The 27,217-nt window shown below is 47.9% G+C and overlaps 1 protein-coding gene across 4 annotated transcripts; it reads left to right on the top strand.

Annotated features, from left to right (window-relative positions):
* On the top strand, positions 1 to 22,875 carry LOC133355015 (calcium homeostasis modulator protein 4-like). 4 transcript variants are annotated; one of them, XM_061572273.1, is made up of 3 exons: positions 2 to 675; positions 14,657 to 15,026; positions 16,321 to 16,470. In XM_061572273.1, exons 1-3 carry the CDS (start codon positions 73 to 75, stop codon positions 16,467 to 16,469), a joined length of 1,122 nt encoding a protein of 373 aa, XP_061428257.1. In that variant the 5' UTR covers positions 2 to 72; the 3' UTR covers position 16,470. The 4 variants fall into 4 exon arrangements, with proteins under 4 accessions (XP_061428272.1, XP_061428257.1, XP_061428264.1 ...); XM_061572280.1 differs by having other exon boundaries at positions 3 to 675; positions 14,657 to 14,995; positions 16,321 to 16,461; XM_061572288.1 differs by lacking the exons at positions 14,657 to 15,026; positions 16,321 to 16,470 and adding an exon at positions 22,212 to 22,875 and having other exon boundaries at positions 1 to 675.
* Positions 22,876 to 27,217: the final 4,342 nt, after the last annotated feature.

Here is a 27,217-nt window from a genome sequence, read left to right as displayed (position 1 = left end):
TTTTCTCCCCCGGCACCCCGCGCAGCCTCTTCATTGCGGCGACGGCGGCGAAGCGGGTGGTCCTCTACAACCATGTCGGGGCGATTGTTGGGCTCCCTGTTCAAGCTGGCGTCTTCTCTCAGGGACTACATGCCGAGTCTCGTCACGGGCGTGCTCATGCCCGTGATGATCGCGTGCGCTCAGCCCCTGTTCGGCCTTTTCGCCTTCCACTGCCCCTGCACGTCGCCAGAGAACTGGAGCTACACGCTCTGGGCACTGGCGGCGCCGTTCGGAGTCGTCTCGGTCGTGGGCTTCACGATCCAGCTGTGCACGACCCTCAGAGCCGCGGACACCCTGGCAAGGAAGTACGGCTGCGACAACTGCTGCTGCCGGTTCGTGTTCTTCGTCGGCGCGTCTCTGTTCAGGAACGTGACGTTCATGTTCGCCGCGATGGCGTGGCCCATCCTGGCGCTCTTCGACGGCAGCTACGTCGTCTGCGGCGGCACCGAGGTCCTAGACTGGACTCGCTTTCCCGCGCTGGGAAACTTGAGCCACCTGGGCGAGAGGCAAAGGCGGAGCATGCTGGCCCGAGTCCCCTGCAAGGAGCTCAAGGAGCCGTTCCCGGGGCTCGTAACCAACGAGACCCACGACGACATTCGCGAGCAAATCGCCTTGTTCCTGCGCGCATCTTCACAGGTGCGTTATTGTTTTACAGACACGTGAATTGGGTGCGTGTGTGAGTGGGGGCGTGTGAATTGGGTGCTTGTGTGTGTGTGTGTGAGTGGGGCGCGTGTGTGTAGTTGGCACAGTACTGTAGGGGGTACAGCTGGTGCAGCTACCACTCGTCTCAGTCAGCCAACCCATGGCACCTGGGTCTTTTCAAGAGACCTGTCGGTGAGCCTTCGACACTTCACGTGGCCTCAAGGAGTCAAGGTGCACATGGCCTGGCACAAGCGTCGTGGTGACGTCACCGCCACTTAGTGACGAATGGCGGCGGTGTGGGTGTGTTGGTGTGCTGGTGTGGGTGCGTGGGTGTGTGCGTTGGTGTGTGTGTGTGAATGGGTGGGGGGCGGTACTGTGGCGGTCAGCGCGCTACGAACCTGGCGACCCGAGTTCGATTCCCACTTACGGCGAACACCAGCGACGATTATCTGAACCGGTCATGGGCCTTGCCTAGATCGACTCGGCCTCAAATAAGTACTTGGTGGGGTGCGTAAAAACATCGCCACTGGGGAGACTAAGGCGGCTGGGCGTAGTGTTGGCCACCCTTCCCCTCGCGTGCCAAACCTGCCTTCATAGGTGCTATTCAATAACAGCACTTGCCCCAAGTGTTCAGGCTGCTGTTGGGGCAAGTGCTGTTTTGAATGGGTGTGTGTGAATGGGGGTGCAAAGGCGCGTGCGTGAAGTTTGTGCGCGATGCGTTGCAGACTCCAAACTGGGTTGTCATAACCAGCGATACGTCGTAATTGTAAATGTTGTGGCTTTAATCTCCAACACGCCGGTGTGCTGAAGTAATAACTAATTATATCCAGTGATGTTTACACAGAATCTATACATACCTATATATACAAAGCCGCTTTATATTCGTATTTATACACGGCAGCTGTAGACACTTATCTGTATAAACGGAAGCTATATACACTTGATACAGTATACGGAAGCAATATACACTTGTAGATATCTAGAGTCAAGTCAGAGGTTTTACCTCCAGATCTCTGGCAGTTCAGATGTTTTAATCTTTAGATATATAGTGTCAAGTAAGAGGTTTTACCTCTAGATTTAGTCGACCAGTACTTATACCGAAATATAGACGCACGACAGAAAAATTACTGCCCGCTGTTTCAATGATTGCGAAAACGACGTACGTGACCAAATCACCTGCATTGCGTCCAAACACGCTAGCTAATCGGAAGTTATAATCATCGTGGAGCTTGAGCAGTACAGTACTTGGATGGGTTGACCATCACTAACAAAACATCGGAGCTCGCCTGGTACGCAGATCGTGGGTCTGATCCCGACCCTGACAAAGCCTGTTGTGTATTTTGAGTTCACACATTCCCTCTCCGCGCGGTGGTCGTCATGCATTCTATTCAGGTCCTCCGGGTTTACCTTCTACATTGAGAAACGTGAATTTAGATCATTTGGCACCAAGGTAGCGAGATGTTAACTACCTTGCCTGGCTTACAAGGAGGTCGGATTTGATCCGCACCGTGACGCCTGCTGTGTATTTGGAGTTTGCGTGTCTCCATCCCCGTGGTCGCGTGGCTTTTTCTCCGGGTCCTCCGGGTTTTCTCTCCACGTTTAGAACCACGTGTTTAGAGCATTTGGCTGCTATACATTTCCACGTAAGCCACCTCGTTGTGCTATTTTTGGCACGGTAACTCATGCAAAAGCGCTATACAGTATAGCTGAGTGTGCCTTAGCTGGTAAAATATACACGTTCCTTCGGAGTGGGCAGGTAGGAACTTGGTTGGACAGCGCATTCTTGCACGACAGACAAATAATCCCTGGTGGGCAGTGTGGAACCTGTTGTTCCCCCGCAGCCCCTCCCCATCCTCCCCACCCAGCCCCTCTCCACCCAGCCCCTCCCTCCTCTCCACCCAGCCCCACCCCTCCCACCCCCATATGCACGACAGACAAATAATCCCTGGTGGGCAGTGTGTAACCTGTTGTTCCTACCTGTAAAATAGTTTTAGTAGTAGAGATTTGGCTACTTTAAATTCCGCACATGTGATAAGCATCTTCGATCAGCTCTCTAATATGTGGCCAGGCCGCCGCTGAAAAGTATGTAATAGCTAAGTGGAACTTTCGCTGGTAAATACAATAGTTTTAGTGAACAGGAGTTTTTTCTGACGTTAGCAGAGTACAGTGCATATAATCTATTTGTTATACAGCGCTATTTCTACAATGTTTATGGCTTCTTGCCGAAAACAAACCTGCAGTCATGAGCATGGTGAAGTGCTGTTAAATAACTCCAGCGATCTACAAGGCATGTGGGGAAGCTACCCAATCCAGCGGTGGCTTGGCAAAAAAGCCATACATTTAACGATGTATTTACATGCAAATGTAACAGAAAAAAAACCCTGATACAAATCCACAACTGGACATTGGCTCCAATTGAGTCTTTTTTAATTGAGCTAATTCAAAACGCTCATCTTTGCTGATGTTACTAGCTGGCATCTTAGCGTTTTTTAGGGTTGCAGCGATTTCAGATCTTGCTACGTCTGCAGCGATGTGACCCAGGCCCTTGTACTGTACCTGACACCATCGCAATCATTGAAGACTTGGTTCATCAAGGACTGAATACTGGGGTAACCCCCCTGGTGAGACACTGCTTAACCAATACATACTTCACCTGCAATGGAACTTTCTACAAACAAACTGAGGGCACCCCAATGGGCTCCCCCGTCTCCAGTTGTAGCCAACGTTTTCATGGAGAAATTTGAGACTGACGCCATCCAGACTGCCACTACGCCCGACCTTATGGAAGAGGTACGTAGATGACACTTTTGTCATCTGGCTACATGGCCGGCCTGCTCTCGACCAATTCCTTGACACATCAATTCCATACACCCAGCCATCAGATTCACCATGGAAGTCGAAAAAGATGGCAAGCTACCCTTTTTGGATGTCCTAATTAAAAGGAGACCTGATGGTTCAATGAGCCACTCTGTCTACAGGAAAGCCACCCATACGGATGCTTACCTAAAACCGGATTCCCACCACCATTCATCCCAGAAGAACTCCCTCATCAAGACTCTATACCATAGAGCCCAATGCATCTCCGACCAGGAACACATTGCCAGTGAACTCAAACACGTACGCCAAGCTCTTAAGGCTAATGGTTACTCCGACTACACAATCCGCAAAGCCATCACTCCAACCAACAAGAAGGATCCTGTTGAGGAGCCTTTCAAAACCATCACCTTACCCTACATTGCTGGGGTCACAAAAAGATCTCCAAAATCCTGATTAAACACAAGATCCAGGTCCGATTCAACACATTACATAAAATCCGTGATCTGGTCCCATCTGTAAAAGATGTGGTTCCAGACATACAGTACCCTGGCATCTACAAACTAAGTGCCTCTGTGGTAGCAGTTACATTGGAGAAACCAAACGACATGCATCCGTCAACATAAAGCAAACCTGAAACACGGTAGGACAAACACCTCAGCCGTGGCAGATCACTGTTACAACTCAGAGGGCTCACATGACATTGACTTCTCCAAGACAGAGGTTCTCTGCAAGCCATCTGGCTATCATTAAAAGATTCGTTCATGAGGCGATCCACATATACAAACACAGAGACAATTTCAACGGAGAAGATGGATTCTGGTTCAGCAATGATTGGAAGGACGTAATAAACCATTTCGGATCTTAACTGATTGTGTTCACGTTTACGGTGACTTTCAGACCGCAGTTCACTCACTGGCATTGACTATATATCTTGTACAGTGATACCTCGGTTCACGACCTTAATTCGTGAACTGACTCTGGTCGTGAACCGAATTGGTCGTGAACCGAGGCACATTTTCCCATAGGGTTCAATGTAAATCCGGTTAATCCGTTCTGACCTTTTTTTTTGGTTTTTGAAGCACAAAAATATGAAACAAATGACAATACACATTACTGTAGTACTGTACAGTATAGTAATGTATAAAGAGAGAACACTAACCTTGCTTGAGATGACTTCTGGCATGGAGGAAGGCAGGTGGGAGGCTGGTGGGAGGCGGTTATTGTTTGGGAGTCCAGTACAGTAAGCACTCAAACGGGTGAACTGTACAATACAGTAAGTACAGTATTGTACAGTACAGTAGTACAGTACAGTACTGTATGTGCTAAAAAGCACACCAAAAATCAAAAAGTCACTGAATGTGTCTTCACAGTACTCACAGTACTTCTTTCTGTGTCTCTGCTTCTCTCCACGATCTTCCTACAGGAAGTCACGACCATGTGACAGCCTGGAATTAGCATAAAAATGGCCACGGCTCCTGTTCATGAACCGAAGCGGAGTTCGTGAACCGGAGCATATTTTTATGAAATTTTCTGTTCGTGAACCGAGTTGTTCGTGAACCGAAGCGTTCGTGAACCGAGGTATCACTGTATTCTCCACAGGAAATGGATTCTTTGCTCCGCTGCAAGTCTCCCCGCACCACTCTCCCATTGACATATTTCGTTGCTTCCTCTTAGTATCTTTCATGCGACGGTCAATGGTATAGTGTATAGCAGATTGTATAAATAGTATAAAATTGTAATGTTTAATACAATGTATAAGGTAATATACAGTATCGTAATTGTATAGTGAATATACAGCAGTGTGGTATACAGTGGGGTGGGTAGAATAATACTTGGGGTAATATTATAGACGAAGGTATAGAGTGGCGTATAGTAATACAGTATATAATTTAATGTTGGGTTTGTCTATGGTAGTATATAGTACGGGGTAAACCCGTGTGATGTAAGAGAAAACAGTTTAGCTGGAAGCATATTATATTTTTTGCGACGTAGAATTGTAATGTATTACTTACTGTTAGTAGCTCAGCTTATTGGAGAGTATATTTAGTATACTGATGATACAATGTAGTTTATACTTGAGTTTTTTAACGTGGTTGTTTAGTAACTGCAGCTACATACTATTAACATTCCTTCCCTTTGTTAATGCTACCCCCATCCCCTCCCTTTTGATGCTGCTAATCCTGCATAATGCATGGGCATAATATGACTTTGAAAACCCCCCGTCCACCTCCTACGCATTTCCCATAAATATGCTAAATTCCTCTTGATATGCTAATTATTTTGTCAAGGCGCTATTCTTCCCCCCCTTCAACCCAGCTTAAATATACGCTCCAAGCTTGGTGTTTCCATTCTTCACCTGAGGACGGCTGCTTGCGTTGTGGCCGAAACGTCGTGAGAATTATTTTATTATTTTTTATTATTTTATTACTTCCCTTCTACGTGACTTTACCGAAAGAACCAAGAAGATCTATTAATTTGACCACGGAGGAATTTACATCTGGTACGGATACAATGGGAGGCTGATCGATGCCCGGGTGCGGTCAAGGGATGGCTCCCTATTGCTCAATCATGTTATGTTTGCCGATGATCTGGTAATAGCTGCTCACTCAGAGGAGGAGTTGGAGGTGCTGCTGCTGAACCTGAAGGCTGGCCTGCCTACAATACATCCTGGGTTTAACTAGGCTGGATTGTGTGAGGAGCTCACATATCATTGAAAGATCTGGACAAAGTCCCATCGGAGAGCTCCTCCGGCTGGGTCATGTAGCCCGCATGCCTAGCCACTGCATGCTAAACAGCTTTTGTCCAGCTGGACCGCCGCCGTTGACTCTGGTCATTGACCGAGCAACCCAACGATCCTACCAGCTCCATCGGCAGGAATGTGTTTTTAAGGCTTCAATAAATTCGTGGGCAAGATTCTGTGATCAAAAGAAAGATTTCAACACAATAGTCTACCTGTGAGTGTGTAGATTCATAACGTAGGTTTCTAAACGTTTAGTTTCGTCAATGAATTCATTGGTACAGTTATGCAATTAACAAAACTAACGACTAAAATACTTCTAAACGACCGTATCCACGTAACTCAATGGGCATCAATGTTCTTCATGATCAGCTCAGTTTATGCACTCTTATCATTAGTCTTCTTATTAGTCCGGGTATGTGCTTTGTGTGTGTTGGTGGTTTTGTCTCCTTGATCAATTCTTTATGTCAAGCAGACGCCGGGCAATGTGTTGTGGGTGAGTGTGGGGGAGGGTCATACACACGGCATCCTCACTCTCTCGCGCGGCAGCAGCTGCAGCTGCTTGTCCACTGCTGGAGGAAGAGGGTAGGCACGACGCTCGCCGTCGGTGGTGCGCGATGATTTCGTCGTCAGATAGCGCCCACAGCTCGTCCCTCACTCTTGTCTTGGTTCCCAGCTGGTGCTGGTCGGTGTGTGTGGGTCGAACCCACGGCGCTCTCACCGGCGCTCTCCTCTTCCTCACGGGCGGCTGGTCAGGCTCTTTCCCCTGCTTGATGATCTGAGTCGGCACGACACTTGTCTTTTGAAGGTGCTCGATAGCGCTCGCCGCTTGTCCGCTGGCAGCTGACACCCTTGCTCGGTGGCGCTGGTGGCGCTGCTGCGCTCTCTCTCTGGCTCCGTGCTCTCTGGCGATGCCCGATTGCGCATGCAGCTGGTTCTCTGCGATGCTGGCTTGGTCGATGCTTGGGGCTTTCTGCCCTTTCTCCCGGTTGATTTGCTTGTTGTTGCTCGTTACTCTATCTCTCCTTGATCGTGCAGCTGCCGGTTGGAGCTGGCACTCAGTGTAGAATAACTTTGAGTGATACTTTTTCTGTCAGCACCGAACTCGTACTCGGTGACATATCGCTACTCGTCAAGCCTCGCCATCCTTGGTCGATTGCAGAGTCCCACCCCAGAGCTTGCCGCTTGCAGTGCTGAATTGTGTGTGTCGTGTCACTGTTTATATCTGAAATTCTCTCCCCCTTGGCTCGCCTTCTCACAAAGGACCGGAACTTCCTTTGATTTCGCTCTTTGCTGTGGGGGAAGTTGTACGTGTGGCCGTGTGTGTGTGTGTATGTTCTGATTTATTAAGCCATCTGTTAAGTCTTACCCTGGCCTGATTCCTGTCCCCCTCGTCAAGCCACCTTTTCATCCGTGTGTAATGATTGTGGTATAATTACTGTGTGCACACGTATGACGTCACTGTGCCGGGAGCGTTACTACCATGTGGGTCTACACACACACATTACGTCATCCCGGCTGGAGGTGGGAATGACGTAAGGGCCGGTGCTGGACACCTGACCGGATCCCAGTGGGGGCCGGGGGTCCAGGGGGACCTCGGGGGGCACGTGGACAGCAGGGGGGGCTTCGAGAGGGTACTCGAAGGGAGGCGTGGCCGGGGTGGGGCCCGGGCCGGGCACGCCGAGGCCTATATAAGCAGCCGCCTCAGGAGGTTCGGGGCTGTTCCTGCGGAGAATGAAGACGCCTCGTGAAGATGCCAAGAAGAGAAGGCCTACAGTGAGTGGGCCGCCAGCAGCCACCTGGCTGGGTCACGCTGAAGTAGCCAAGAGACAAGTGTGTGTTAGCTAGGGCAGGTCGGTGGTCACCACCCTATGTGTAGAGTAAGAGTAACTGTTGAGTAACCGTTGTGTTCATTAATAAATGAGTGTTGCCTCCCAAGAAGTGTATGCGCCTAAATTTAACCCATTACATCTAGTTTTTCAACTTGTAATAATTTCTCTGGAGGGAGGGGTTCCCCCTGTCCGTTGGCATCCCCCCCCTCTTCCCTCCCGGTGAGTGTTACATTCTTTTGCCTCTCACAGAGGGGTGGTTGTGGCTTTTTGAAGTCGTGTTCTGTTGTACTGTTTGGAAGTATTTTTTTAGCTTGATACCGTACCACTTTTGTAGTTCTGATTCTGTAAGTGACTCAAGGTATGTTTGTAGGAAGTATTGTAAACACTGCATCGTGGTTTGGAATTCCTTCATTGTGTTTGATTTTTCTTTTTAAGGTGAGATGCCCTTTGCATGTGTATGCGATTTCTTGCTCTCACGTGCTGCTAGGAGACAAAGGCACTTGGGAGGCTCTTTCTCTATGGGATACATTTTATCTTGGTTGTGTGATTGACCTGTTTCGCCTTTTTTTATTCTTCTGGATGACCCTCGGTGAAATACTTCATAATTATTATTTGGTTTATGTTTTTCCATAATTAATTCTTTGGTTCTTTTAGGCCGCTGTACGTGAGCTGTATCGTTCGGTTTCGTTCCGACAAACAGGGCACTACTTTTTCTTTTGCTCAATATGTTCAACGTTAATAAAAGGTATCCAAGCAAAAAGTTCTCCACGCATTATCCTGCAGTTAATGAGAAAAGTGTAATTTATTGGCGCACTATATTGACTGCGTATTGAGATATATAAAACTGTTGAGCTAGATTTTCAACCAATCAGCATCGAAAATGTAAGTAGGTCTGAGCCAAAATCAAGCCAATATCACTACGCACATGTAAACATGGAGGACGTAAGCAGTGCAGCTTCATCTGATAGCGGCGATCAAGCTCGATTAAGGTGAGTTCCACACAGCCATGTTCTTTATGGCAGTGATAGGCAAAGGTTTCAAAGAAGCAGGACTACAGGATATGCTGATTGAATCAAATGTGGTAGCTGTTGGTTCAATAAATGGAGTCATTAGTGGACATCACTACAACCGTAGCATTCGTGCACACAAACTCCTATTTGAGGCAATGCATATCTTGCGGTTGAGGTCATTTCTTCAGTCCCTTCCTGAGCAACAGCACACTCGTTACATATCAGCCATGGAAGATCTAGTACGAGAGTACAAGTCTGAGGCAGGATTTTCATCTAACTCAGTGTCTGACATATCAGATATGCTGTCCTGCTATGATAGATATGTACATGAGATGAACTCTGTTATTCCCACCTTTGGACTTTGGAGCTCATACATTGAAATGGTTCAACTGTTACTGAGTTTCATTAGAGCAACCAGAGACTGACTGGAGCCTTCACTTGGCAACAGTGAGACGTATGCTGGCATGGTATTTTGCATATGACCGCCAAAATTATGCAAGGTACCTATCAGCATATTGGGTCGAGATGATCAATCTTCCAAAGACTCATCCACACTGCTATGAAGAAGTTACTGCAAAAGGAAACTGGACAGTATAGCGTAAGGATGCTAACAGGTTCTCATCCATAGCTTGTGACCAAGCAATAGAACAAACCTGCAACCGTGATTCAAAGACCAAAGGCGGCATAACTGGGATAACATTGAACAGAGGTGCCGTCCAGCGATGGATACTGTCTCATCCTGAACGTTCTGCAATCACAAGGCAGTGTGAAATGATGGCTGGAATGCAACATGAAGAGAGGGGTCATAAAGAGTTAGATGCAACAAGAATTGCAAAAGACAATAAGGCTGGCCTGGCCTGCACTGACCTATGTAAATGTGTTCATTGTGACAATGTGAGATTAACTGAGGATATTGTTTCATGTGAATCTGATAGTGAGGACAGTGATCTTGATATTTAGTGATGTGTATATGATAATAAAATTAATATAGGACATATATATTTAATATAAATCAATAAAAATTAAATCTTGTTTACAATAATCATTCTTGTGAATATGTACATGTAGTGCAATTACTGCTCGTGTATGCGAATTGACAATTCACCATTAAATGTGTTATTTTGAAAAGTGTTTTTTTATATCTTATATTTTGGCTTAATTCTATTATTCAGATTTTACCTCAAATATTAATTGGAACAACATAATGAGAAGTAATTGGGATGTTAATGCTACAGTAGAAGTTTTCTTGATAATCTTATCATGTTTACTGTGCATAGATAGCAACTTCAGGTATATCACACATTTGAAACTGGTTTATTTTGTACTTCAAGTGGTAATTCTGCATTTTTGGGTTTATATGATAAACAGGTTTGAAAGTGCAAAATTCCTTATGGTTTCCCTTTTTTTCAAAATGGGCACCTTTAGCATAATTTTTCACAAAAACTGCAAGGTTGTGTGCGGATAACTTTTTCCTAAGGAATCTCTATATATTTATGATGTTAAATATAAAAAAGTAGGTAGTGCCCCACTTGGTGGAACGAAACCCTATTTCTAGGCCTCTTTTAGGCTACCGACAGCGGCCTATTTCGGTAAAGTCGCGTAGATAGAAGAAGAATAAAAATAAGGTGAATAACATTAGTATTGAAATAATAACCCACTAATGTTGATTGTAGCATGGTTTTTAATCGGATTGAGTGTGTTGGCAGTCTATGATGTCCACTTATTCTTGTCGCTAAGTTTTGGACTTTTACCGTTGTGTTAAAAGAACCCAAAAAACGTTGCCTGTTTCATCATCCCTCGTCCGGGGAGATTTGGGTCCCCCGCTGTTTTGGGTACGTGTGTGTTTGTTCTACTGTTAATGGAGTGATAAGCTGTTTCATCAATGCCTGGCTCCTTCATTCCTTCACGGTCGGGTGTTACATTTTGTCTCTCAATGAGGGCCGCAGTCTCTCCTTTCATGATTTTATTGCTACCACATGCTTCTGGAAGACAAAGGCGGCTGGGAGGCTTTCTCTATAGAATACATTTTTATCTTGGTTATGTGTGATTGACCTATTTCGCCTTTTTTATTCTTCTGGATGACCCTCGATCTAATACTTCATAATTATTATTTGGTTTGTGTTTATCCAAGATTTGATTTAGCATTGTTATTACCACGTACATTCCTAGGGTTTTATTAACCTTTGTTGTCTGTCTGTATCCAGAGATTTGTGCTGTTTTACTCGAGTTATATTTTGATGTCCTGAGGTTAGAGATATAACTAAGTTTTCAGTTAAAGCTTTCTTGACTGCTGGAATTCATATTCCTTGTTTTTTTTGGGAAAGTCACGTATATAGCAAGATACAATAACAAACTATGTGAGGTGAATGAGAGTAAAATAAGGTAATTAATAATTCAAGGCCACTAATCAGTGGTGGCTCCTGCAAAATCTCTCAGTGGGGGCAAATGTCTGGATGATTGATAAGGATAAGGTCCACCCATGCAATGGATAAATTAACAGCTTAAGCATGTAAAGGCAACTTCACTTCTTTAATATTAATGAAAAATAAAGTGACTCTTACAATACATCTTGTTTGTTTCTATACTCACTATTAAAACAAACCACTCAAGTTTATTTTATTAAAGATTCCACTAGGTGGCCACAAATTATATTGTTGGATGAAACGTGCTTACGTATGATGACGTAAGCACGTATGATGACGTAAGCACGTTAGGGCGAGCCCTCCCGGAAGCCATAGAGAATGCATTGGAGCGCCCCCCGGTCGAAAAAAAACATCTTTGAATGTAAGTCTATGGGGCCACTCGGGGCGATTCTCAGCCGGAGTGAAATCGCCCAAAAAGAGGCGGTACTCCACAGAACGTGACATGACGCTGATTGGACTATATCCAGAGGCTGCAGTGACGGCTAGCGTGACTCTGTGGTTCAATGACATTGGTGGTGCGTCGCCCAATCGCCCTAATGAAGAAACCGCCCCTGCCACCAATGTGACTGCAGTTTGGTTTTTAATATGGGTGTGTTGGCAGACTATGATGTCGACTTATTCTTGTTGCTAAGTTCTGAACTTTTAACCGTTGTATTAAGAGAGATTTGTTTTTAATTGCCTGTTTCTTCGTGGCGGATGCTGTCTGTACTCTTTGAGGGGGGCCTTTGAAGCCATGTAGAGATTCTCCAGAATATCATTAGCAACCCCCCCCCCTTCGCTTTTTTTTATTACCTTTTATGGCTTATCTCTGGCTTCCTGGTCCCGAGTGTGAAAGGCAGCTGCTAAGCGACACTGCGAATGATTATACAAATTTGGCAGAATTATTCTTAATCAAAATTTTGGAAAAAGGCCTATATATACAACAGGTGTCAAGATCGGCCTCTGTGGAGGAGGCTCGTGAAGGACGCTACTGGGCAGTTGGAGGCAGTCGCCCTCCAACAACAACGGGGAGGGGGGGGAGCAACGCTCACAACAACGAGCGGAGCGCCGGGTGGCTAAAGCAAAGCGAGTTGGCACAGGTGGTACATCAGCTAGTCATCTCAGTCAGCCGACCCGTGGCACCTGGGTCTGCCCCGTGACCTCCTGCCAGCGGGTGTTCGACATTTCACGTAGCCTCAACGTGCACATAGCCTGGCACAAGCATCGTGGTGACGTCACCGCCACTTAGTGGTGAATGGCGGTTGTTGTTGTTGGAGAGCGGTAGTGCAATAGTTAGCGTGCTGCTCTGAGCCCAGCGACCCGAGTTCGATTCCCGCTGATGCTCAACACCAGTGGCTATTATCTGAATCGGTCATGGGCCTCACCTCGGTCGACTCGGCCTCAAATGAGTACCTGGTGCGATGTGTAAACATCACCACCTGGGGAGACATGTGACTGGGTGTAGTGCTGGCCACCCACCCCCTCGTGTGCTGTGCCAGCCTTCATAGGCGCTCGCTAATAGCACTTGCCCCAATAGTCTGTTAATAGGCTATGCAGGGGTCTGTGTCTGTGTAGTGACATAGGACGTCACTACTGTGTCGGCCCGTACGAGGGCTGGGGGCCCCAAGGGGGTGCCTGGGGGAGTCACGTGGTGGAGGGACCCAGACCTCCCGTGAGGTGGGGGAAGGGAGGCGTGGCCTGGGAAGGGAGGCGTGGCCTGGGCGGAGCCGGCCACGCCAGAGCAGATATAAGTGTGGTGTGAACGCAGAGCGGGGCTGTTGTACTCCGAAGTGATGACGATATCATCGGTCCTCAAGTCCCGGGTCGTCGTCCTGGGCCAGGCAGCCCGTTGGCTGCCTGGTCCACACTGTGTCGTGTTCCAGAGTGTTAGTGAGTTGAGGAAGGTGGTCACCACCTCATGTACAGTGTTATATTACTTACCGTTTAATAAATAGTGTTGCCTCCAAGCTGTGTGTGTGTGCACCTAATTCGAACCCATTACATCTGCATGAAGCTTGCACGGAAAAGGTCGAGGTACCACGACTGTCTTGCATCCCTCACCTGCCCCAACACCACTGTACTAGCCAACAATACAGTACTTCCGTGTACAGTGTACCTGCGAACGGCAAAAACTAACCCCGCGATAACTAAATTAGTGTGTAAAGAGGTTGCCCACGAGAAGTCGAAACCGCGAACGATCAACCCGTGAAACTAAAAGGTTTCCTGTATTACATGCAAATGTACAATATTTTCTTTTTTTTACGAGGTAAACTGCTTCCCTTTGTTAAACCATAACACATTTCATAACACTGACAGTATGGGCATTTAAATACAGTACATTATTGTGTTCCGACTTACAAACCGTTCGACTTACAAACGGCTCTTGGGAACAAATTATGTTCGTAAATTGAGGACTGCCCATACGCGGTTGACCTAATGTCCGTTTTCTGGAACATGGGGTGATGTTTCGGCTATGCGCAGTTTTATGGTGCCACGATTCTCATCTCCATGTTGAAAAGTTGTGCCGTGAGAGTGCTGTATGCAAAGTGTGAAAAAATTGACTGAGAACGATTTATTTACCAAAGTGTATGTGTTTTTCGTGTTTCATGATAATGTAAGACACTCAACATGCACAACAGGACATTGCAAATGTTCACATTGACGCATGCATGGAGCCATCCACTTGTTGACGTCAGTCATACAGATGCCTAGATGGTGGACCATTAACGTACAAGTGAAGGTCTTAGGGGCGAATGTTGGGCGTGAGTGCCGTGGTGCAGGAAGAGTAATGGAGACACAGGGGCTTGTGTTCAGGTGAAATTGAAAAATATTGTGCACACGCACAAGAAATGGAGAGTGACTAAGCATCCTTTAGTACAATAATAAAGCAGAAAGTGTATAGTTAGTTAAACAGAGGGATGGGATGATAATTCCGGACCCAGGAATTATGGCATTTTCCAGGAACATAATCCTCGTGTTCGGCGAGGTCTGCCTGTATTTGACTATATAAAACACATTTTTGATATGTAGTGATGCTGCAGGCAATAGAAAACAAATTAATACCACTACTGTCAATTATGTTTGTAGAAAACTGGCAAATATGGTCATGTTAAAAGGGACAGAGCTACCTTTTCCTACCACATGTTGAATTCACGTATTATTCTCTTTGTGTTTCAGGATAAAGCTTGGATTATGACGTTCGTTATTGCTGGGGATTTTCTCCTCATGTTTCTTGCGACGAAACTGATTTTCAAGGATCATTCCACGTTGCTCAAGTCAGAGTATGAGCGATACGAGGCTCAGTTCATCAATGAGAAGACAAAGGAACTTGCAAAGACTTTAGCCGAGAGGAACGTTTCTCACCTGTTTGACATTCTCTCTCGCGTCAGAGCTGGCCAGGACACTTGGGTTATAATCCCGTCTGAACTTCAATATGTGGACAATGGAGAAGACTGCAGCGACCTCCACTCGTGGTCGAGGAGTTCAGGGTGCGGCCCACGGAGAGGGGAAGTTGAGGTTGGGTATACACCTCTGTTGCCCGACATCGGTGAGGAGTCTGGCTAAAGGTGGCGAGAGTGACTCCCAGCACTCCCCACCTCTTAGTGTGGCCCATCTCCCAGTGTAAAGCCCCACCTCCTCGAGTGGCCCTCCCTCCTCCTGTGGCATTACTTCACTGTGAAGGATGGGGATGATTGGCTGGGCTGCTCTTTAGTTGCGAGCGTAATGTGACTGCACTCTCACTGTGCGCGATTGACACACAACTTTAATGTGTAATAATATGCAGAGCCGCAGGGTTTTACTGCCTAGTAACAAGCCAACTAATGCGGAGTGTAATAGAGAAGTAACTCGCCGAGCGATATGGATTGCAATCATGTGATGTTGAACAAAATGGGTTTACATGTTGGGTCACATTAGTCAGGGGATTGAGTATATATTGTAAATCGCAGGCCTCAATCTAGGAATCTAGGAAATGAAAATGGAGAAGCACACATGGTCAATTTAACAATGAGATTATTTTTATTCCAACGGACAAGCCCAAGATTACTTTTTTATTTATTAAGTTAGATCACAAAAAAAAATGTTGTAAACTCTCGTCCACATGACACAGCCAATGAATAAAGTTGTCATGTGTATTACTGCCGCAGCAAACAGCTACGTTAGAGAGTATATGGAGAGTAATCGGACAACATTTCAATGGGTACAAAATGTCGCTGATATTTACAACCAGCATCATCAGGCAGTTGCTAGTATTGTGAAAATGTCATCCAGCCTTTAGCCTTAAATAGGGAATTTGATTCCATCAATGTGCATCCACAATGGAGCAGGAAGTATTACATAGAAGTGCATGTATTTGCATGTTTTATTTGAGCTTACAATAAATGTTCGATATGCCACAGGAGCAAGTACTCCAATAAATGCCTTCTGTTGCGAGTTTGGGCAGTGCCCATCCTTGGTATCAATTAAAAATTGTTGTTGTGTATTCTTCCAATCATCTCGCCAATTTATCAGTGACTCCCACAATATACTTGAGTTCGTTTTGGTTGCATTTTCACAAAGCATTTGTAATGCGAGCAAGGACTGGGTCACGTGAGTGTGGGTGGAGTCAGGGTCACGTGAGGAGGAGTTAGGGTCACGTGAGGGGGAGGATATAAGGGGAGAACCGGAAGGGGATCGGGAGTGGAGACAGGATAGAGAAGGGAGAGGCCACGCGGAGTGCTGGCGAGGAGTGGCGCGATTGCCACGAGGCTGGAGTCACGGCACCGTCGGCCAGTGGTGTTCGTGGGGCAGCGGGGGTGTCTGCAGAGTGGCTGCTGAGTGTGCTGCTCCGTGTGCTCCCGCAGAGTGGCTGCTGAGTGTGCGGGAGCACACGGGCAGCGGTGTGGCTGCAGAGAGAGAGAGCGGAGGACTCAGACGACGTGCGGAGGCACGAGGCGGAGAAGGTGCGGGTCCGAGCGGAGACATCGCGGGGTGCGAGCAAGAACCCAAATAAAGGACACGGAGAACAACATCGCTTGAGAGTCCTTTATTACACATTTATCGAAAGAAAACACTGATGCCGATCTGAAAAGCATACTCACGATCGCCCACAATGAAAATCCTCTTAAAGATGCTAATATAGGGCAAAATCTGTCAGATAATGGAAGTCAGAGGATTGAGATGTGAAAAAATTGTGACAGTTGAATGGATTTAATCATTCACAAATCAACAGATCATTCAGTGTTAAACAAATCCGATAACAAATAGAAGAAATTAACAATGCCATCAAAACAATTAAACTCCCATATATTGCGGGAATCGCTGATAAAATGGCTAGATTTGGCACGGAAAAAATATACAATTCCTAATATTTTCCCACTCCGAGATGTCTAAGTTTCAGGGTGGGTGCCGTTTACCGCTGAATCTCGGAAACGCGCAAGCGTTTCAGCGTTAATTTTATTTAGGAAGGTGTAGCGCTGCTGTTTTTAAAGACATTCTACTCACCACAGAGAACCGGAGCGACACGACCGCACTCATTGATAGGTGGTGCCAAACTGTAATCGCCGGCGTCAATCTGTACCACATGCCCTCCCGGATGGCCTTTGACGTATATGTACGTGTACATCATCCTTAAGAGTGGGAAAGAGTTAACCGGTACCACATATGAACTACCAAAACTAAGAATATAAGTTTACTCGATTAATTGTACCTGGGGCAAATGCGTAAGCAAATCTTTAGGATTAAATTTTAGCACAACGATAAAAGAACACCACAGGTGTAACGTTATGTCTTGGACAACGTAAAACATTAAACACACATTGATTCAGTTTTGTAACATTGGAGACTAATTAAGGCAGCTCGAAGTACAGAAACAGATTCCCCCATAGAGCATTAACACTGTTAGTGAGCACCTAAGAAAGCAGGGACGAGGGGGTGGGTGGCCAGCACCACGCCTGCCCGCCTTTGCCTCCTCAGTGGCGATATGTACACACTGAACTAGGTATTTAATTGAGGCCGAGTCGACCTAGGGGATGCGCTGGACCGGCTCAAATAACCGTCACTGGTGTTGACCGTGAGCAGGAAAACTCGGGACCCTGGATTCATAGTGCAGCTCGCACACGCAAGCTTAGGTGGCTTCATTACTCTCAGTTCATGCGGATCCTAAAGAGTGATACAAATAATAAAGTTCAGAGACGATGAGTCGACACTCTGCGTTGTGTTCTGTCCTCGAGAAGTGGGCGACTCCACAACAGCCGAGCCCCAGGGGTTTGTGGAACAGCTAAACTTTATTTCAAAGTATTCTCCAGAAGGGCAGTTGCGTATCTGCAACAGCGACCAGACACCCCCTCTTACAACACCGCAGCTCAATCTATCCTAAGGAAGTCCGCCAAAATCTAAATTGGGGGCATTCCCCGTAGTCTCCAGCACACGTGGGGCTTGGGAACCTATTTTTGGTCACCATTGCATTCATTTGAAATAAACAATGCACCTGGTTGCCTGTAGCTATTAGCAGAGTGCACATTTATACATATGATTAATCGCAGGTGAGCTCACACTGTCTAAACATGGTAAATTACTTACATGTCCACATGTTTTTCCACATTTGCCTTTGGAAAGGAAATCATTGACTAGTACCTGCTTGAGGGTTATCTCCTAACCTGTCTACACGTTGCTAGTAAGGGAACCAGGCTTACTTATCTTTACTATATGACCGTTAATAAAAGTGCAATTCAAAAAAAGTGCTTCACCTGTTCTGGAATCTGCAGTATGTTTCTGCAGTTAATCGGCGAATCATCTTTACCTTAAAACTTCGATTTAAAGCTTTCGTGGCTGCAGGGAGTCATCTTGTTTTTTCCCGGTAAAGTCAAGTAGAAGGGAAATAATAAAATAATAAAAATAAAACATAATAAAATAATTCTCACGACGTTTTGACCACAACGCAAGCAGCCGTCCTCAGGTGAAGAACAGGTCTGTCGGAAAGACAGCGTCTGAATGAACACCACCAGGCTTGGCAGCGTATATTTAAGCTGGGTTGGAGGGGGAAGAGCGCCTTGACAAAGTAATTTGCATATCAAGAGTAATTTAGCATATTTATGGGAAATGCAGATATGGGATTAGTCACTACTTGTAATGCGTAGGAGGAGGGCGGGGGGTTTCAAAGTCATTATGCCCGTGCATTATGCAGGATTAGCAGCAAAGAGAGGGAGTATAAACTTCATCAGTATACTAAATATACTCTCCAATAAGCTGAGCTACTAACAGTAAGTCATACATTACAATTCTATGTCGCAAAAAATATAATATGCCTCCAGCTAAACTTTTTTCTCTTACATCACACGGGTCTACCCCGTACTATATACTACCATAGACAAACCCAACATTAAATTGTATTCATAATCAACGTTTTTGGGTTTAGATCGCGTTATTTATAAATGTGTCGTAACCCTCCACCACCCGACACGGCCAATCAGTAAAAAAGTGTCACGTTGACAAAGGACAATTAGTTCACTGCTTTAGCCCACCGGTGTGTTGAAGCGTGAAACCACAACATTTACAATTTGAGTACGACGTATTCTTAGGTTTTTTCGGTAAAGTCACGTAGGTATAACATCAAAATTAATAAAAATAAAATAAAGATCACGACGTTTCGGAGGCAACACAAGTCTCCGTCATCAGGTGGGACCGTCACAGCCAGATTAGCTGCATCAAGTGAGGCAATGATTCAAGATGTAATCCCTTAAAAGCGAGTTGAGGGGGGAGGAGAGGGGGGGGGAGCTCATCAGAATGTGGTAGCCAATGAATGGAACGTATCGGGAGGGAGGTGGGCGGGGCTAAAAGGGTGGGCGACGGCGTGGAAGCGATTGTGCGCAAGAGACAAACTGCTGCACACGCCAACGCATTGGACAGAGAGGGGGGAGGGGGAGGCCTGATACACATGATACAAAAGAACGGAACTGCCATTGTTAATACCAATGCTGGCTGAACAATGAAGAGATTACTGTTAAACACTCGGTAAAGTAAAGTAAAATAGTGCCTGTCAGATAAGATGGTCCAAAAAAGTGTAATTAAGTCTTTTTTGCGTGGTTAATAAGACTTTTGCGTGGTTAATAAGACTTAATTACACTTTTTTGGACCATCTTATCTGACAGGCACTATTTTACTTTACTTTACCGAGTGTTTAACAGTAATCTCTTCATTGTTCAGCCAGCATTGGTATAAACAATGGCAGTTCCGTTCTTTTGTATCATGTGTATCAGGCCTCCCCCTCCCCCCCTCTCTGTCCAATGCGTTGGCGTGTGCAGCAGTTTGTCTCTTGCGCACAATCGCTTCCACGCCGTCGCCCACCCTTTTAGCCCCGCCCACCTCCCTCCCGATACGTTCCATTCATTGGCTACCACATTCTGATGAGCTCCCCCTCCCCCCCTCTCCTCCCCCCTCAACTCGCTTTTAAGGGATTACATCTTGAATCATTGCCTCACTTGATGCAGCTAATCTGGCTGTGACGGTCCCACCTGATGACGGAGACTTGTGTTGTCTCTGAAACGTCGTGATCTTTATTTTATTTTATTTTTATTAATTTTGATGTTTTACCTACGTGACTTTACCGAAAAAACCTAAGAATATGAATCCTTGCAGTCACGAAAGCTTCAAATCTAGAATGAATTGAGTACGACGTTTATATAATTACAATAACCCCCCCTCAAATCTTTGCACCTGATGAGTTAATGAGTTAATGATGACGTCACCCTGCTGCTGCTCTATATAAGAACGGGAGACAGAGCAGAGCCTAACCATTCTGGCGAATTGCCCGATGATGCTGGATGCAATTACCAGCAAAACGTCGTACTCAAATTGTAAATGTTGTGGTTTCACGCTTCAACACACCGGTGGGCTAAAGCAGTGAACTAATTGTCCTTTGTCAACGTGACACTTTTTTACTGATTGGCCGTGTCGGGTGGTGGAGGGTTACGACACATTTATAAATAACGCGATCTAAACCCAAAAACGTTGATTATGAATAATATTGGTCGCGAAAGCCTACGTGTTAAACATTAAATTGTATACTGTATTACTATACAACACCCTTAGACTATACATTGTAATATTACACTATGTATTATTCTACCCACCCTACTATATACCACACTGCTGTATATTCACTATACAATTACGATACTGTATATTACCTTATACATTATATTAAACATTACACTTTTATACTATTTATTATTATACAATCTGCTATACACTATACCATTGACCGTCGCGTGAAAGGTACTAAGAGGAAGCAATGAAATATGTCAATGGGAGAGTGGTGGTGGGAGACTTGCAGCAGAGCAAAGAATCCATTCCCTGCAGAGAATAAAAGATATATAGTCCATGCCAGTGAGTAGACTGCGGTCTGAAAGTCACCGTAAACGTGAACACAATCAGTTAAGATCCGAAATGGTTTATTACGTCCTTCCAATGATTGCTGAGCCAGAATCCATCTTCTCCGTTAAAATTGTCTCTGTGTTTGTATATGTGGATCGCCTCATGAACGAATCTCTCATGGTAGCCAGATGGCTTGCAGAGAACCTCTGTCTTGGAGAAGTCAATGTCATGTGAGCCCACTGAATTGTAAGAGGGGTAAGTTGAATCTTACGTTTGTGTCACCGACCAGATAGACGTGGAAGGCCCAAACGAATAGTGCGGGTTTTCTGGGAACGGCTGGCAGAAGACCCAGTGAAGAAAGATTTCAACTTCCACCTTCTGGAAAATGTCTCCTGCACTCCCGGGGAGGTCGTGGACATTGAGTCCACCGACCTCCCCATTGTCCACGACCTCGATTCTGATTGCAGCTGCGACAAACTGTGGCTTGACGGCAGTTGGTGCCTGTCATGGCAGCAACCCTAGAATCCGCCGGTGGACGCAAGTGGTGAGGGAAGCTGTCAAGTTGAAGGAGGCATTCAGAGCTATGCTCCGTAAAAGGATTGAGAGGTACTGGCTTGCCAAGAGGGCGGCAGCTACAGCAGTCGCTGAAGTGAAAACCCGAGCATGCCAGGAGTTTGGAGAGGCCATGGTGAGGGACTATTGGGCAGCCTCAAAGATTTTGTGGCAAACCATCCGACACCTTAGGGAGGGGTCAACGGGACGTGACCCAGGCTGTCAGTAAGGGTAGTCGAGAGGTGGAAGGAACACTGAGGAGCCGCTGAGGTGGACAAGATTCGGCCAGAGTTGTTGAGAGTGCTGGACAGTGTTGAAGTGTCGTGGTTAACACGCCTCTTCAATATTGCATGGAAGGCAGGTACAGTACCTCTGGATTGGCAAACTGGGGTCGTGGTTCCCATTTTTTTAACAAGGGGACCAGAGGGTGTGCTCTAACTACAGAGGAATTGCACTCTTCCGCATCCCAGATAATGCTTATGCCAGAGTGCTGGATAGGAGGCTCTGCCTGGTGGTTGAGCCTCAGATGCAGGAGGAACAATGTGAATTTCGTCATGGTCATGGAACAATGGACCAGCTCTTTTCCCTCTCACAGATATGAGGGGTCATCGGAGTATGCTTCTCCAGTCTACCTCTGCTTTGTATACTTGGAAAAAGCATATGACCGTATTCCTCACAATGTCTTGTTGCAGGTACTGCGAGAGTATGATGTACTGGTGTCACTGATCCCTTTTCCTGGAGTGAGAGCTGTGTCCGTATTCTTGGTGATAAATCAAAGTCGTTCACTGTTGGTATTGTCTCCACTCCTGTTTGTGATTTTCATGGACAGGATATCAAGGCGCAGCCGAGGTATGGAGAGTATCCAGTATGGGGCATGGAGGTGTCGCTGCTTTTGGCAGATGACGTTGTCCTCTTTACCTCGTCAATCTGTGATCTCCAGCATGCACTTGAATGGTTTGATGCCGAGTGTGAAGCGGCTGAGATGAGAATCAGCACCTCCAAATCTGAGGTCATGGTTTACTCCCGGCAGATGGTGGATTGTTCTCTCTAGGTGAGGGGATCTCTTTGGCAAGTGATGGTAAGTGGGAGCGGGAGATTGGCCGGCGGATTGATGCGGCATCAGTGAAGCAGACGCTGATTTCTCGAACAAAGCTTGCAGTTTACAGGTCGATCTACATTCCCCCCCTCACCTATGGTCATGAAATTTGGGTAATGACCGAAAGGATGAGATTGCGGGTATAAGGGGCCGAATTAAGGTTTCTCCACAGGGTTGCCGGGCTCACTGTGATGGGGTGAGGAGCTCGGTAATCCGGGAGAGCCACCGTCGAGCCGCTGCTCCTCTAGATCGAGAGGAGCCAGTTGAGGTGGTTCAGATACCTGGTAAGGTTTCACCCCGTAGACTCCCCCTGGAACTCTACTGAGCACATCCCACTGGACGAAGACCCCGGGGCCAGCTCAGGACACGCTGGCAGGGCGATATTGCCCGGCAGGCCTGGGAACTCCCTAGGAAGAACCAGAGTCTGTTGCCAAGGTAAGGGAGGTCTGGACCGCCCTCCTTAAAATGCTGCCGCCGCGACTCTCACTAGGACAAGCAGATTGAGAAACAAACGAACGAACAAGATTAGTAATTTTTTCATAAAAAAATATATTAATGATAAATGTATATGTAATTAGGAAGTTATTTGTAAAGTTATCACGAGTTATTATTATTGGCTTACGTTGTTTATGGGCATATATTATCAATCATGATATCACCGAATCACAAGCACGTCAGTTGTGTTAATGGGGGAGATTAGGGAGAGAGATTAGCATGAAATGAGCTTCCGTCGCCGCACAAGAGCACCGACTCTGCTGTTGTGCGCATATGCGGTGTTAATAGGAGATTAGCACTATATTTTCATTTTATTTTTCTACCTACGTGACTTTATCGAAAGAACCAAAGAGTATGGATTCCTGCAGTCATGAAAACTTCAAATCAAGAATAGTATTCATGCGAGTGTGTAGATTCGTAACATAGATGCTTATGTTTAGTTACGGCAATGAATTCATTGTAAAGATTATTCAATTAAAGAAATGTCCCGAAACAAGTGTACATGCGAGTGTGTAAGTTTGGCTAATAGATGCTTATCAATTGACAAGTAGGACATCAATTAATTTGCAGGAAAAATTGTGATTAAATGTAATATCTCAAAACAATAGTAGTCATGTGAGTGTGTCGATTCGTAACATAGATGATTATAAATATTTAGTGTGTCATCAATTAATTCATTGGTAAGATTATGGAATTAAAAGAAATATCCCGAAACAATAGTGTTCATGCAAGTGTGTAGGTTTGGCCAATGGATGAAACAATAGTGTACATACGAGTGTGTAGGTTTGGTTAACAGATGTATATACATGTTTAGTGTGACATGAATGCATTCATTGGTTACCATATTCATGCAACTCGAGAGACAGAACAATGCTTTTCACGATCAGCTAATAGTTAACACACCTGTGGGGGTCGCTAGCCCCCGAGATCCCTCCCTCAATAATGCTAACGGCCGGGCTAACATCATCAATCGCCCCCCCGCTGCTAAGCGAACCGCTGCTAGGTTCCTCACCCATGGTGTGGGAGCCGTCGCCCGAGGATTCCCCTCCACCGCGGGTCCGCGTAGCAGGCATGGTTAATTACGTACGCGCACACCCACACACAGCTCTGCACGGCACTCACTCAACACTGACCACTCACGTTAGGATCGCGCACCTGTATCACACACGTCGTGAACGTGCGCGCACACACATACAGCTCCACACGCGATACCCACTCTTGCGCCGCTCTGCGCCACGCTGGCCGCTCACGTTACGATCGCGCACCTGGGGTACGCCGATTACGCACGCCGAGAGCTTACGCAAGTAACGAGCACACGCAAGCGGGGCACACGCCGACACAACGACTCAAGTTGCCGCCGCCGTGCGCGCGAGACAAACCGTACAACAATGCGCAGCCGATTACGCGCTCGAGCACACGCAAGCTCGCACAAAGCTAACAGCTTCACTGCGCACCGCGGTTTCGCACACGCGAGCGGGGCGCACGCCGACACGACGACTCGTCCCCTCCCGCACTCGCGCGTGCACGTCAACACAAGTATCGTGCAAGGACGATTCTCCTCTCACACGGCTGCGTAGGCACGCCAACACACAAAAGTGCTCTCCCCGGGCGTTAACACACACACCTCCGTACCCGCACAATTGTACAGAGACCACGGCCTTTACGCATACAACGACCACACACCCGCGAATGCAGTGCACGCTAATACCACGTTCAAAAACACCCAACAACACGGTTTTGTTACTACGCTCGAGATTTTATTAGCCCTTGTTAACCCACCGAGCCACCCGTGTGTGTGTGTGGGCCAGCAAGGCGCTTCTAACCCACTCTCTAGTGGCGTGCAGCCCTATTCTATGCTGCGCTCTCTGTTAAACCGCTTTCCTACTCGTCCTTACCCCGAACTAACCCTCTCCTACGGATCCTACTCTCCGCTCTGAGGTGTTGTAAGGCGCGTAATACGATACCGTCTGTAGTCCTTGGTGACCTTGCGGCGCTCAGATCGTCCTGCACACAATCTAGCGGCTCGCCCGATGACTCCCTCGTCGCTGACTCCGTGTCAAAACTCCAGAAGAAGAACGACTCCCCTACTCTGCCCTCCGTCTTTTCTACTATTCATATCAAAGGCTAGGCGCCCCCGTCCCGACCGCCTTGGTCTCTCGACCAATCCTGAGCCTAGGATTTCCCGCCCTTTTGCTATCCCGCCGGCTTTTGACCTTTCGACCAATCAGTAGCCCCGGGTCCTGATCCCAGCTATCTGCCTTGCTGACCCGTGTTTGTGTTTGTATGCGTTTCTAACTGCGGGGCTCTCTGAGCTCGCCGTGGTCGTGCGATCTCAAATCCGCCCACGGCGCCGCAGTGTTACTTGGCCTGGGAAGGGTCCTGTCCAATTCCCTGGCCCTGAGAAACCGTGGGGTAACCCCCCGAGGGGGCCCTCGGGTGAAAACTCAGGGTAGGTGACCCGACCACAAGGCCCTACGTGGGTGCGGGTGCGTGCTTATGTGGGGGGGGTGATGGGGGGCAGTGCAGTGGTGGAAGCTGGGCGGCTCCCTGGCTCGGCAGAGCGGCCCCATCATTGTGGCACCACATAGCCCCCCGGGGTGCCAGTCCCCGTCCCGGGTTGACTGGAGCACCTCGCCTGGGTTGCCCCCACGAGGTATCGCCGCGGGGTCCGCGGGATTCGCCCGGCCCTTGTGGCTGGCCTCGGGGGTGGCGGCTCCATCTCCTGGGGCTCAGGCGGTGGTCTCCTCCTCCATTCCAACGGCTCCCCTCGGCCTCTGGCACCTGCGGGCTGGGGAACAAACTCAGAGGCGGTGGGGTTTAAGGGTCGCCGTCCTCGTCGCCCCCGGCCCCGCCCGGGGCCCCTCGGAGCCCGGGGCTCCGTGGGGCCCATATACTGCGCGAGGCCCCCGGGCACGGGGGGTGGGGGGACCCCGAGGTTTCGGGGTACTTGGACGGCGGGGCTCCCCCCCTCGGGGGCTGCTCGCCACGGCTTCAGTCGGCGGATGTTGACCACCATCTCCCGGCCCCTCTCTCCTCCCTGAATCAGCACCGTCCATGGTGAGATCTGCCGTCTCACAATCCAGGGTCCTCGCCAGTAGGTGGTCAGCTTCCCCACCTGTCCGGCACCGACGCGGGGAGTGTACAGCCACACCTCGGAGCCCGCAGTGTAGAAGGGGGGCTCCATACGGGGTCGGGCGCCCTGCTCTTGCCGCTGGTGCGCGGCCTCTCCGTGCGGGTAGGCTCGGCCCCTGGCCCCTCGCAGGGTCTCCAGCAAGTGCTCCACGGGGTGGCTCCCTTCCTCCCATTGCGGCGGAGGGACACCGAACAGCAGATCTGCGGGCAGGCGAGACTCGCGACCAAACATCATTAGGAACGGGGTCTGTCCTGTAGATGTGTGAACGGCGGTGGTGTAGGCGAACAGGGCATAGGGGAGGTGTTCGTCCCAGTCCTGTTGATTCGCGGCCGCCATGCGTTTAAGCTTCCCGGCCAGAGTCTGGTTCATCCTCTCTACCATCCCGTTTGCCTGGGGGTGATACGCCGTGGTTCGGTCCTTCTGGATCCCGAACTCTCGGTACAGCGCCTGGAATAGTTCGGCCTCGAATTCACTACCCTGGTCGGTAATGACTCGTTCGGGGATCCCGCACTTAAGTACGTAGTTTTCCACGAAGGCCCGGGCCACTACGAGGGCTGTTTTATCCAGGATAGCCACCGCCACGGGGTAGCAGGTGAAGTACTCCACCGCTACGAGAATATATCGGTTGCCCCGGTGGGATCGTGGAAAGGGCCCCTGCAGGTCGATTCCGACCAACTGATTCGTCTGACTGACTCGGAACGGCCTCAGGGGTACCTGGTACATCACCGGCTTTTGCCCACACTGCTGACAGGCCCGGCAGCCCTGCACCCAGGCGGCCACATCTTGCGCCAATTTAGGCCAGAGATACTGGCGACGCAGAGTCTCCCGGGTGCGCCATCATGGCCCCCGAGCGGGTGGTCGTGTACCAGTCGTAGTAGTTGGGGTCGCACATGGGCGGGAACGAAGATGCACCCCGGCTGCCCAGCGTCGGCCAGTTCCCTCACCACCCCGTTTTCTACACACAACCGGGCATACAAACCGCTCCAGGGTCCTGGTAGGGCGCTCTTTTCCTCCCGCAGTGCCGCCTCCACTGCCGCCAGATCCGGATCTCGCTGCTGGGTCTGTCTCAGCTGCTCATCGTTTAGGCCCGGGAAGGCGCAGCCGACGTCCT

The sequence above is a fragment of the Lethenteron reissneri genome, chromosome 6 (assembly GCF_015708825.2).
Source record: "Lethenteron reissneri isolate LAM-NWPU_2019-01 chromosome 6, ASM1570882v1, whole genome shotgun sequence".
In the NCBI taxonomy this organism is placed as follows: Eukaryota; Metazoa; Chordata; class Hyperoartia; order Petromyzontiformes; family Petromyzontidae; genus Lethenteron; species Lethenteron reissneri.
The sequence above is the reverse complement of the archived record's forward strand: the minus strand, read 5'-3'. Positions and strand labels throughout refer to the sequence as shown.